General features: G+C 36.1%; 1 protein-coding gene across 1 annotated transcript; it reads left to right on the forward strand.

The window, feature by feature from the left end:
- Positions 1-3,375: 3,375 nt before the first annotated feature.
- On the forward strand, positions 3,376-10,807 carry LOC106649489 (ATP-binding cassette sub-family A member 5-like). Its single transcript, XM_014366926.2, has 23 exons — positions 3,376-3,790; positions 4,565-4,981; positions 5,057-5,412; positions 5,497-5,564; positions 5,626-5,734; positions 5,808-6,045; positions 6,123-6,445; positions 6,514-6,621; positions 6,681-6,786; positions 6,854-6,972; positions 7,037-7,201; positions 7,284-7,355; positions 7,422-7,705; positions 7,773-7,947; positions 8,016-8,220; positions 8,295-8,819; positions 8,893-9,018; positions 9,105-9,311; positions 9,386-9,697; positions 9,767-10,029; positions 10,101-10,248; positions 10,319-10,529; positions 10,604-10,807. The coding sequence occupies exons 2-23, from the start codon at positions 4,636-4,638 to the stop codon at positions 10,695-10,697; spliced, it is 4,560 nt and encodes a 1,519-aa protein (XP_014222412.2). The 5' UTR covers positions 3,376-3,790; positions 4,565-4,635; the 3' UTR covers positions 10,698-10,807.
- The last annotated feature ends 3,156 nt before the right edge of the window (positions 10,808-13,963 follow it).

The raw sequence follows: 13,963 nt of genomic DNA on the forward strand, positions 1-13,963 counted from the left end.
ATATTACTTTAGGACATTTTATGAGATATTAAGAATGTTTTCTACTTGTGCTGTATATTGATTCCAAAATTAATACCACTATTGCTAATGCGTGACCTCCGAAAATAACGTAAAATACTAAATTCATTTCAGATATTTTCATTGACAATTTTCTTTTCTCGCTTGTAACCCAAAAAATCGTAGATGACTCAAAATTTTTCTCTGTTAATCCAGCCTCATAAAATCTAAACAAAAAATCATTAAATTTCGATTGCAAGACCCAATCTGGGCTCATTGTATAAACAATGAATCGCATATTGAACAGTGGCTTAGAGATATGGATCAACTCTGTCTCGCGGATGCCAAGTGAATTGAAAAACACTGGCACGCCGATACAAATCACATTATCATGCTGCAACATATCTTCCACGCACGTTTTAAAATCAGTATATAGTATAATATTTCGTTTAGTAATTGAAACCATTTGAGGTATGATAGAAGAAAAAGCGTAAATCTTTACTTCTGTGTCGTTGATTAAATCGTCAATAGTCTCGATTGACGACTCAAAATTGTCATAAGTATTAACAGCGCTGAATAAACCGACAAAATAGGCACTCGAGTAAGATATTAACAGAATCACAGTACACATGAGTATTTTTTCCGATGAATAATGGGCACGGTCAGAAACTCTTTTGTCCATGGAGAATGTAAATATTCGAACATACTCGAAAAAGGAAACGCTCCAGGAAAATTTCAAAACGAATTTGGATAAAAGCAAAAAAGCTGTAAAAGGTACAACTATGTTGATAAGAATGTTCGGATCGACTGCAGTGATGAACTTTTTGAAGACACTTGGTTTTTTTTTCTGAGAGACTGCGTTTACGTAAGTACTTGACACAAAGACTGATTGCATTTTCCAATAATCAGTTAAGAGGGTCATTCTAATGATAATTTCAATTTCTCCGTTTATAAGGTGTTGAAGGGCACCTTGTGGTTTTCCACCGTAATCTAATTGGGGGACATTTTTGTAAATTTTCACAACGTAACTTGCTTTTATGTATTGTACGAATTTTTTCAACACTTTCGAAGATATAATATTTGAGAATTCCTCCAATTTTACATTCGATCTTGTTGAAAATATTGACGTATCCGTTACTTCAGCTCCCAAAAACATTGTATAATTAGATATATCGACCAAATTGTCAAAGTAGCACTTACCCCGAAGCTTACTATCTATGGAATAAATAAAAACAATTTATTGTAAATAATTATGACAGAGGAAAAATATTGCAAAATTAATCAATAACTAACTTTCAATCAACGATAAATCAGTAATGTCGCATGAAAATAACGTTACATTTTCAGTATTTATGTTTGAATTCGCTTCCATTTTCCAGAACGATGTCGCAATCGAGGAAAATGGATTAATGGTGTAAACCACATAACGGTGATTTAAAGTCACACATAAATAAAAAATTTTAATGATATTAAAATTCCATGCCAAATTCAATACTGAAGATGCCAAATAACAAGTAGGATCTGATTTTTTTGATACAACTAAAAAAGATGCCTGACTGTCCCAAAAAATGGAATTTCGAAAAGCTCGGAAAAAAGCTGATAAATTAGAATCTGATTCCATTTCAATGATTACTATACGCGCTGGTAAAGTTTTTCTTTCCAAAATAGTCGCATTTATTTTCATTACATTTATCAAACGTTGATAACGAGAAGAATGTAATAAATTATCAAATCCATCCATATCAAAAATAAACCACGAAGAATAGCTGTCGCTTAAAAATGATATTTCACTGATACTCCAGTTTCCAAACAACATTATATATTTTTCGCCTTCGTATGGATTGAGAAAACATTCATCAAGAATAAATTTCTGAAAAATGATTAAGTTACAGTAAGTTTTTACGTAACTCACAAATGTCATGTACCATTCTTGTCGAAAATTCACTTTTAGGATTCCAACTATTCTTTTCTGAATTATTCTTTTCATTATCAAACATTTTATCATTCATATTCGATGATAAAAAAGGCATTTCGAAAGAGTCTATAATTTTAAAGCAAAGGAGAAGCAACCAAAGTTCCATCGTACCTGTAAATATAATCTTTTTGAAAAGATTAACTTACTGGCGTGCTCATGTATTTAGCAGACCTAGTTTTTATTCACGAGCAACAAGTAGTACATATTAGTGGAATGATAGACATCACGTGATGAATTTACTGTAAATATGTTTTACAAATTTTTTTTTTATTTGAATAGATACTATTTTCATTAAAGCTTAAAACTACATGTTTTACCTACTATGCAAAAATATAGAGATTGAAGGGATATTTAAAAAAACAATTGCAACCTAATCACTGTATATTATAAGTATTTGTTTGCCCTCCGTAAAAAGATTTTAAATATCTGTAAAATATTTTAGATACTTTCTTAGACTTCTGAGAATTTTTTTTTATTTTTCAAATATATCTACAATTATTAAAAGTCATCGATTGCTCCGGTCCGTGCATGTCGTGTTATCGGCAGTAAAAGTGACGGAACGTGTTTACGCACAGGAAATTCCGGCGTTCCATCGGACAGAATCGATGTTAACCCTGTACCTAGAAAAATAAACTCTCGAAAAATAGTTGATAAGGCATCATTCACTGTTATTTCGGGAGGATACACGCCAAAACTTAAAAGTCAACGGAAGTGCTAAAATAGATTTTTTTAAACTTTTTTGGATTATCTTTATAATGAAATGAGTTTGTATTCTTTATTTCATGATTTTTTGTCCATTAAGTAGCAACTTCATTGTTATTTTATGTGCACTTGGCATGATTTTATTTCTCGATAAACATACGCATAAATGACACTTCAAACTTGTGTACGTTCAATCAATGATTTTCACGTTACACGTGCCTGATCCTTCTTTCTTTGTAGAATTTTCGATGTACCTACAAAGTATTTTTTCCTTTTTCGACTTCCCCAAATAAAATTGAGCTTCGACCCGCTCCTGTGTAACTTGTAAGACGCAATATTTGCCTATAGGTCCAGAAGCTGCTGCACGCGCAACACAAAGTGTTGGGTTTAACCCCACTACCACATCTATGTAAAAATATACACGGGCCAACTATTGCATTGTACGAATGTTTTCCCCCCTTCCCACGACGCCTGACGTATGTTTATCCCACTGACGCGTTTGGGGAAAGCAGCACACCGCTGCTGCGCCGGCCGCCGGGCCGCCGGCCGCTACCTCGGTATATACTTACACACACTGGCACACACGCATACTACGTACACACTCTTACCTATAGAACAGCTGTATAATATCATCATCATATTATAGCAGCAAGCAGCATGCCGCGTTTGTGTCGGCGGCAGTTCGCTGTCACGTACATACGCATACACATACATGTAGACGGATTCGAGTGTGTAAAGTGTACATACTATACGCGGTTAAATTCGCAAAAATGGATTTCCCAAAAAACACCGGGCCTCGGCAGTAGCGAGCCGGAGCTCTATGGCTGTAATACTCGCTCTGCGAATATTAAACGAGCAACGGTGAATCAGTCTGTAAGTTTCGGGAGATAGCGGCGTAGCCCATATTACATTAATACGCAGCGTTTATAAAAACGTAGCCTGCCGTGCGGCAGCAGTTTTATATATTGGTGATACATCGTGATGAGTGCATGAAATACGAAAAAAAAGACAAGAAAATAGTCAAGTGCAGTGCCAGTGTTTACACGCGGTAATTGTGTCCTTGCTGTCGTGCAGTGTGCGCGCCATTGTTTTGATGTGGAGGCGGTGCAGTGCATGGTAAGTCCGAAACGATTGTAATTGACAGTTCGATAATTTCGATAGAAAATTTCGCAAACAAAAAAATTTCGGATATAACCACTCGTAATTCGAACTCGGATTGATAAATGTCGTTCGGCCTAATGACGCATACATTATCACTGCAAAATTGCGTATTTTCATTTACGATGGCAAACGTGTTGCGACGAGTTTCGGATTTGCTGCTGCTACTTCTACCTATAGATAAACAAAGAGTCACGTGATGCGTGGGCGGCGATGTGCGAATTTCCTGCTGAACACACAATAATAATACGTCCAACGGAGCTCTAATTACGCATTTTACGGTGAATTTTTTTCTCTCTTTCTCTTTTTTTTTATATTTTTTTTTTCAAATTACGACAGCTTTGGTGCACATCCCTTGGTTAAACAAATTTTTACGTTACCACGCCACTCATCTATGATCTAAATAAGTATCGGAACACACACCAAGCACGCGTTGCGAAGTTCGTTTATTTTTCGAGGAACACTAATGAGTCAATGGCTTTTACAAGGTCTTATTATGTCGAACTTATACGCCGACCGCAAATGAGATAATTCACATTTTACGCGTTGCTATTACACTATATGCCTATACGAGAATATTCCCGGCTTTTTAAATGACAAATATGACATTTTTTTACGGGACGATAAAATGTTCGTCTTTGACTCGTTATCTTCAACGATAGATTACGATTGTTTCGATGTAAGAACTATCGAGTATTCTATACAAAATTGTTTGATTACTAATCTGCACAGGTATTGAAAAGCACAGCAGTCGAAAAAAATCGCCGCATCGAATCCGCATAGAAAAAGACTCGATCGAAGCAATGTCGATCGGGGAATTTTGCCACAAGCTCAAGCTGATAGTGGCCACCCAATGGAGGGTGCGCTTCTACAGCTGCAGGCGACACTTTTATGCCTGCTTCGTGCCATGGGTCGTGTGGCTGATCCTGCACACGATGCACAGCCACCACCTGCCTCTGCCGCGGGATCGGTTCGAGCTGCGCGACAGCTATCTGAACATCACAGCGCTGAGGCCGATGAAGTTCGAGGGTGAGCACGCCGTGTATTACGCACCCAAGAACGACTTCACCGACAGGCTCATGCAGACCTTTCGCAACGACTGCTTTCCGCTGACGCCGAGGAACGATCGCGACGCCTGGGACAATTACTGTGAGTGCGACGAAGACGAGGAGGATCTAAGTTTTCCTATTATGACGGATAAACGTCACTCTGTTATGCTCGCAGATGGCACGAGATTCAGCATCAGGATCGAGGGCTTTCCCAACGAGAAGGAGCTGCTCAAGGCGTATCGCGCGATCGAGGTGAAGGAGTCGGACTCGCGCTACTCGAAGCCGCGCACCAACTACGCGGGCGTGATCTTCGCCGCCAATTTCAGCGAGGCCAGCAAGACCCTACACTACAAGATACAGTCGAGATATCTGAACTACGACCGCCTGTTTTACGAGCAGATCGAGTGGTGGGAGCCGGTCGGCGACGAGTACCTGATCGAGACCAATCGGATACTCGCGACCCAGGCCTGTCTCGACGCGTCTTTCATCAAACTGAAGACGGAGAACAATCCGGCTCGCCCGAAGTACGATGTAAGTAATCGAATGTACAGAAGATACAATGGCTCAGCGATTGGTGTATAAACTTACTTTTGGATATTGTTTTTTTTCTAACAGATCGCGCTGAAGAGATTGAATCTACCGAACGAGAGGGATTTTTCTAAAGTAGATTACGTTTACACATCGTAAGTGTTGACAAAGTCGTCTGTTGTTAACATTTTTTATTGAATAAATTTTAAATTACAGATATGTGACCAAGTTGCCAATAGCTACTGCATTGATTTTGGCTTCCTTGTTGGTCCCAATTGCTTTTGAAGTCTACTATGTAATTTTAGATCATAAGCATGGCATCGATGTAAGTATTTTAATTATGACATTGAGGAAATTAAGTATTGAAATGTTAACTTGATATGAACCTTTATTCTCAGATCTTACTCGACTCAAATGGCGTGTCCAGAGCAATGTACTATTTTATTGCATACATACATTCAATTGTTTACCTGTCCTTCATCATCATGATTGGAGCTTTGCTAACTTGCAATATGTTTGACTATACTGGATCATTCTTTGTGCAGAGTGACACATCTTTACTGATTGTGTTACTTACACTTTTTGCTGCCCATTACACTGTACTGCTGATCAATATATTTTTAATAATGAGAAATAGTGAGTATTAAAAAATTATATTTTATTCAAGCAAAGTTCAAAATTTAATGATATTGAATTATTTTTCATCAAAACAGCTTTATTGATTATTTCAACTTGGCTCGCTTACTTTGTGGGCACCTTGTTGCTCTCTGCCATGCCCATACAAAACATCTGCTTTGAGACACTTGTTCTTCTGGGAATATACTTTCCAAGTGCCTGGTATTTTAAAATACTAAGAGTGGCTGAGTACCTGGAAATGAATAGAGAGGGATTGCTGTGGAGAGATGTACTAAATAATTCCTTTTTACAAAATCCACAATTAGCTATGGGCTTTGCCATGCTTCTTTCAATTTTTGTTGTTTCGTACTTTGTGATTGCGACATTACTTTGGGCAAAACCATCAATAACCAGACAATTGGTAATACTTTTTTTACAAAATATCAGACATTGCTTTTCAAAGTATATAGTTAAAAATTTATTTTTCAGAAAGTCAAAATAAAGAGCGATTCAAGTTTAATATATCCTAATGTTGAAGAAACCTCACCTAAAAGTAACCCAGTTATAGAATTGAAGAATGTCAATGTTTTCAATAATGTAAGTTGAAATAAAAGAAGAGCATATCATATCAAAACTGTAAAATCTCTATTTTGTAGGATGCAAGCTTGAGAAATGTCAGCATTGAGTTTTATGAAGGAGAAATAACAAGCGTTATAGAATGCAATGGCCAGAGCAATCACACTTTATTGAGAGCTTTATCAGGTAATATTGATAATGATATTAAATTTTTATTTTTTAGTGTGCCTCTATTAATGACATCCATTTGTAGAACCAAAATTAAGTAAAATGGCCATAAATATGCCTAAACGTAAAGTAGGAATTTTCACGGGGACGGATTGCTTCATATCAAATCTCACAGCTCATGAAAATTTAAGATTCATGGCACAGGTATTTATAAACTAATTGTTTTTTAATACTTTTCGTTTTGATTCATAAAAAAATTGTATCTCAGCTCAGAAATGAAGGAAAAAGTAGTTATGAAGTTGAACAAGATATCGATGATATTGCTCAGACTTTCAAATTACCACACGCATTTGACTGGGTTAAAGCGAAAAATCTTAAAAAAGGACAGCAGAGACGTTTAAGCCTTGCTATGACTATGGTCGGAGACACAAATGTAAGGAGTTGAAAATATATTTACATTTTAAATTTTAAATAATTGAATGGTTTTTTTGATATTAATGTTTAATATCGTTCAGGTCGTTCTATTAAGTAATCCAACCAAAGGTTTAGATAAAGATGACATATGCATTATTTGGGATGCTCTCCAGGTAGGAAAATAATATAGAAAGTATTTTAAACAAAAAATTTTAAAAAATCATTCTCACTTTTTATAGAAACTTAGAAACTATAAGAAAGCCATTATTGTTAGCACCGGCAGTATGTCGGAAGCGGAAGTCATAAGCGATCGAATCGCCGTCTTGACCACCGGAAAACTCGAGTGCTACGGAACACCAAAATACTTGAAAGAACGTTATGCGCCTGAAGCGTGTTTCGGTTACGCGGCTCGCAAGTGGAAGGACAGCGACGAAACGGACGAGGGCTCCGACGAATTGAGAAATCTCAATAAACAACCCAAAAAAGTTCTGGGTGAACCTACACTCGCAGACCTTTTCTCGGAGTGAGTAATCTCGAATGTTGATTTTGTAAACTTTGAAGGAAAAAAATAATCGAGTTCTCTTTTTTAGCGTACACGAAGCTATTGAAGTTCAGGAGCTTGCGTCGCCGTTCGTCAACTACAATAAATTACTCGACGCTGACGATCCCATGAAGAAATTAAAAAAGCTGAGGGATACGCGTCGTTACGTCTTAAACAGATACCTCCGCAGACGTAAATCAATATTTTTGATGTCGACAATATTCGTAAGTGAAAAATCGAGCTTTACCTCTTTTCAAGCATTTTTATATTTTTATTCATCTTTTTTCAACAGGGATTGCTATTGCTCGGCGTGGCGGAACATATTTCAATTCTAAATATGCCAATTATCAACGTACCCGAGACCATTAAAATAACTCCGAATATGTATCAAAATGCAGAAACCTACGTTTCCGCTTTTAATGAAAGCATAGAAAATAATTACGGTTCGTTCAACCATTGGAAATCGGTAAAACTAGCTGGAGCCAATCTTACGAACGGTAACGCCATTATTTTATTCAACAACCTTTTTGATAATAACACGTAAATGTAATAAATCCATCGTTAACTTTAGCGCTCTATCAGAGGGCAAAGGACCAGTTAGCGACATTTGGCTCGCGCTTGGTGGCAGCCGCCGAGTTCAGCGAGACGGCGAATGGCACCATCGTTGGGAGTGCCATATTCACATCGAAAGCCGTGTACAGCTTGCCGATCTCGTTGAATCTCGCCAACAACGCCTTGCTCAAGTACATGACCGATTTCGAGCACGACATTCGCGTGCACCTGCAACGTATACCCAGCATGGACTCGCTCTTCACCCTCAGAGATTACAATCAATGGGTGGCCGTCAGTTGGGCCCTCTCTTTTCTTACCTGGCTCGTATTACTGGTGCGAAACTTTTTGTACTTGCCACTGGAAGAGAACGTGAAAAAGATGAAGCACTTGCAGATTATGGCTGGTATGCCTAAGATAGTGTATTGGGGCTATTGGCCATTTTATGACTTGGTGTTAGGCCTGGCTTGTATAGCCGTTGTGTTGAGTACAATATTTTATCTGGATGTTTACAAAGGAGCGCATTTCCATACTCCAGAATCAATGAGTAAGTCTACATTACACTTTTGATTTTCTTTGCTACAGATTGCAATAAGTTGAGCCGGCCTGTCTGATTTTAGCTTTGATATCCATGAGCTGCGTGTACTTCCTAATGAGTGGATTGGGTATCAGTTACATCTTCAGTTGCATAAGAATGAGTAAGACATTCGTTGCAAGGATGATGATTGGAGTCATCATCGTTACGAGTGCGTTTATCCAGATAAAATTCTTAAATTATCTTTATAATCATCAGCCAAATATTAAATTTCAAAATATCAACTTTGTTTCGTAGGCATGGCAGATTTTATTTTAATCGCCGTAGTTGACAGGCATGCCGTTAATTGGTTGAATCTGGTTGCTTACTTCTCACCGTACCATGCCCTTTTCATGAGTATTGTGAGCATTTGTCAAACTAATCTTACAAATAACAAGTGTAAATTTACGCCGAACGAATATCAAGATCCAAAGTGCACGGAATATAGATACGACGCGTGTTGCCGTGAGTTGATCTGAAAATTTGTTTTTTGTTCAGTAACTTTTGCTAAATATATCGACTATTTTTCTTTTGCGCAGGTATGCACTGTTACGATGGAGTATGTAAATATCCAATGAGGTATATGGAATTCTACGGAAGAGATATACCACTGGTGGTACCCTTTGTTTACAGTATCATTTTGCCATTCTTTATTTTCTTCATACTCTACGTTGCGGAGAGTCCAAGGAAATATTACCATCAGTTTTTAAGTCATCTTCGTTCGAAAACGATTTTGCGCAATTTTGAAAACCCAAGTGAATCAATGGTTAAGGAGAAACAAATCATTTCTCAAAAAGTTGCGGAATTAAAGGGTGAAACCTATACTTTCGCCAATCAATATTTGCAGAATGGTGAGTTTCAAGATTTTACAAGTACTGAGCTACCACATTTAATTACTTACAATAAAAATTTTTCCGCAGAAAACCAGCCACCAAAACGAACGGGTAATGTTCCATGTCTCGATGATGAAGTAATCGTTGTCCACGAGCTGTGCAAACGTTCATTCACGAAACAGCTTGTTTACGACGTTAGTTTTAGAGTTCACGAAGGCGAATGTTTGGGAATTGTGAGTCCATATAAAGCTGGAAAATCTACCTTACTGGAAATGATAGTTGGAGTTCAAACCCCCGATGATGGATCTATTTTCATTAAGGGAAAAAATTTCAGATTCAAACAAGATGAAGTGAGAATAAAATTCGATCTTTTTCAGAAACCGCATTCTTCAATAAAATATTGACAAATAAACATTTTTAGATACTGGAAAAAATGGCATACTGTCCACAAGAAAACTTTTTATACGACGAGCTAACAATTGCAGAACATTTCCATATTTTTTCGAGACTCAGAAACCTTCCTGAGAAATTAGGAGTAGCTGAAACAGATTACTGGAGCGATGTATTCCGTAAATATTCTCGCCAAAATTTTAAAGTATGATAATTTTCAAGATCCGAGAGTAATATTTCTCTTTTCAGAAATCAAAAAATATTTGAAATTCAAAGGAAATGTTTTAACCACAAACGTGAGAAAACGCACAATGATGGCATTAACCGTAATGGGTGGACCGGAACTGTTGATACTCGATCAACCTACAGCTGGATGCAACGCATACAGCAAACGGATTATCTGGACCGTCATCAAATCGTTAAAAGCAGCTAGATGTACAATTTTGATAGCTACTGACAAGTACGTTGAGGTTTAAAATTATTTATTTGAATAGAAAAACGAATTTGATTTTATCTTTCGTTTATTTTCAACAGTTTCGATGAAGCCGACATTCTTTGCGACAGGGTCTCTATGATTGTTAAAGGGCAATTGATGAACAATTTAGTTCCTAAAAGTCATGAAGAGTGAAAAGCATTGATTTTAAACATTTTAATATTTTAAAGTACGTATCAAACTCTTGTTTTATTTTATAAAGACATTTTCAGAATTTTTTCAAATGTGATTTTCAAATCATCTTAAAGCAGGATTTGAAGTACTATGAAAAAACATTTTTTCTATTTTAATTTTACATTTACGAAACTAAATAAAATTTATTTTATGAAACATGTTATTTTTTAATTTTGTAACAAGAAATCTCCAAAAATTTCACCTACAAATTGAAATAATCGTAACAATGGCATTAATTAATGTGTATGGTAAAAAAAAATTGGATGTGCCGCGTAAAAAACATGCATTTTGTCATTTAAGGTGGTCTGTACCCCACAGAGTCGAAAAATTCGTTTTATTTATATATTTTTTTCTAAATCTAATATCGAAAAACGGCTCTATGGGAACACTAGTTTGGTTGCTCTCAGTAGCTGGTAAAAATTTTAGCTCATTCCACCGACCAGATTTCCCGGAAAACGTGTTTGAAATTTGCACCCGTTTTCTCGGCTTGAAATTTGCAAACACGTTTTCCGGGAAATCTGGTCGGTGGAATTAACTCAAATTTTTACCAGCAATTCATAGCAATAAAATGAAGGTTCCCATAGAGCCGTTTTTCGATTTTCGATTTAGAAAAAAAGATATAAATTAAACAAATTTTTCGACTTTGTAGGTTAAAAATGTGAGGTACAGACCTCCATCGTCAGCACCCATACGATTTTACAGAAGGATCAATACATGATCGTTAAAAATAAATAAAAGATCACTGCCAATTGATTGTAAAGAGCTTCTTCTGAAAAAAATGAGTCTTTTTTGTAAAGTGACTTGCTTGCTCTGCAAACAAAGAGACTTGAAATTTCTTGAAGATGGGATAAAGCTAAGTATCATGATATATATTTTTTTTCTAGTAACCAGGAACAATCAAAAGATATTTTGATCCGAAGTTAAAACGTTTTGAGTTTCGACAACATATAGTTACTCATAACGAAGGTCATGGTTACAATTTGATGTTCAGAGCAAGTTTTTCAATTTTTATACTGGATCGAAAAATGGTTCAAATAAAAGTTGTAGCTATTAATTAGACCTTTAATTTGAGCCCGACCACGATCAATTACGTTAATTATTTACCGAGAAAAGTGCAAAAAACCCTCTAAATGGCGATTTTTTCAATTGCATTTACTATAAACAATTTCAGTTTAATCGTAATTTGCACTACATCAAAAGGTAGGTCTTTTTGCGACAAAAAAAATCTAATCTAATTAATATAAGAGCCATTGCGATTATAGATCGAATTGAACCCTCTTAGAGCCAACTTCATGTGAGTACAAGAAATATTTTAGTGTCATCTATATACGCCCTCTGTCTGTAGTTAATAATATCTTTCATATATTAAATTACATCTCATAAGAGTTCCATGCGCGCGTAGCGCGCACATATTAAAGTCTAGTTAGCTTTCAAAAGTTGAAATCGGACTTATAGTTTTCGAGAAACAGTCATTTGTTTATAAAAACACTCCCTCGGCCCTAGGCGATATCTCGATTGTTAGCAACAATAGCGAGTCCGTTCGAAGCGCAAATGAAAGTTTAAGACTTGTACTTATACGTAGTAAAAAGTTTTAGACGGAAAATCGAAAAAACATACGTTAAACAATGCGATGAAAATTCGGTACTTTTTATGTTATAAACAAATAGACGCAGAGCGTCAATTATAATAGTTAACCAGATAACTCTCTTTTTTTTCAATAGCTGGCATTGAAACGCAGATTTTAAAAAAAAATAAACTTGCTTAAGTGCTTTTTTAACGAAAATAGGTTTTTTTTCAAAAAATCATTACTTCGGTGTTATCAAAAATTAATGAATCAAACTAACGTGGTTACATTCTTAAATACTTATATTTTACAATGACATAATAATAATTTTGATATCTCGAAATCTTAACAATAATAAAATTGTACAAAGTTAAAGCCGCAATTTCTGCACTGTCAAGTGGTGGGGTTGCGTCTCGTTCGCTGGCGTCTCGACGTCTGAGCCCGAGACTTCAAATGTAATTAAGAAAAAAAAATGTATCTCGGTCATTTTTCAACCGAATGAGACGATTATTTTTTTAATTTACGGTGCCGTCAAAAAATATTACGAATGGCATCGTTTGTTTTTACTTTTATCGTGCCGTTTTCTGATAGTTTACAAAAAATTTCAATTGTTTTAATTATTTCGATTATTGTTATCATTTCAACTCATATTTAACAAAAAACGAGTTGAATATCGTTATCAACTCGTCTAAATGTTGTTAACACAATTTTATCCGCGTTGGTTTTAGTTTTACATTAACAATAACTTACATAAAGTTGAATTATTATTTCCGGTTTATAAAGCCTGCACATTGTGCATAGGCCCTTCCACGCGTGCGCATTGACCGAATTAGGCCAAATCGCAATATTTTTGGGCGGAAATCGAAGGTTTTTTCAATTTTTATACTGGATATAGTTAATTTTGAGCCGCGGTCGCATTCGTTACAGATTTCTAGTGCAGTTGTTCGTATTCAGGCAAAATTTCGTGCAGATCGGATGGAAATTGACAAAGTTATGACGAAGTAACATAATTTTCCGAATTCCAAATATTCGATTTCCAGTTTATAAGGCCCGCGCATGCACATTTGAATTTTTATACTGGATATAGCTAATTTGGAGCCTAGGTCGCGAGCAGAAAGAGGTTTCGTTGTGCGAATTCATGAATATGCAACCTAAAGGGGTACGTCTGTACCCCACATTGTTTATCGACTGGGTCAAAAAATTTGTTTAATTTATATCTTTTTTTTTAAGTTGAATATCAAAAAACGGCTCTATGGGAACCTTCATTTTGTGGCTCTGAATAACTGGTAAAAATTTGAGTTAATTCCACCGACCAGATTTTCCGGAAAACGTGTTTGAAAATTTCAAGCCGAGAAAACGGGTGCAAACGGGGCGGAATGAACTAAAATTTTTACCAGCTATTGAGAGCAATCAAATTAATGTTCTCACAGAGCCGTTTTTCGATATTCGATTTAGAAAAAAATATATAAATAAAACAAATTTTTCGACTCTGTGGGGTACAAACCACCTGAACTATTTATACGTATTTTTCTAAGTTTTCTCCCCATAGGTATAGGAATGAGAATCAACGTCTGGAGCGATGATCGGAACAACTTGGGAAATAACAACCGGTCTAATATAATATAGGTATAAAAGCCCGTGTCACTTGGCTGCAGAAGGACAG

This window comes from Trichogramma pretiosum, unplaced genomic scaffold (genome assembly GCF_000599845.2).
Source record: "Trichogramma pretiosum strain Unisexual culture from Peru unplaced genomic scaffold, Tpre_2.0 scaffold37, whole genome shotgun sequence".
Lineage (NCBI taxonomy): Eukaryota > Metazoa > Arthropoda > Insecta > Hymenoptera > Trichogrammatidae > Trichogramma > Trichogramma pretiosum.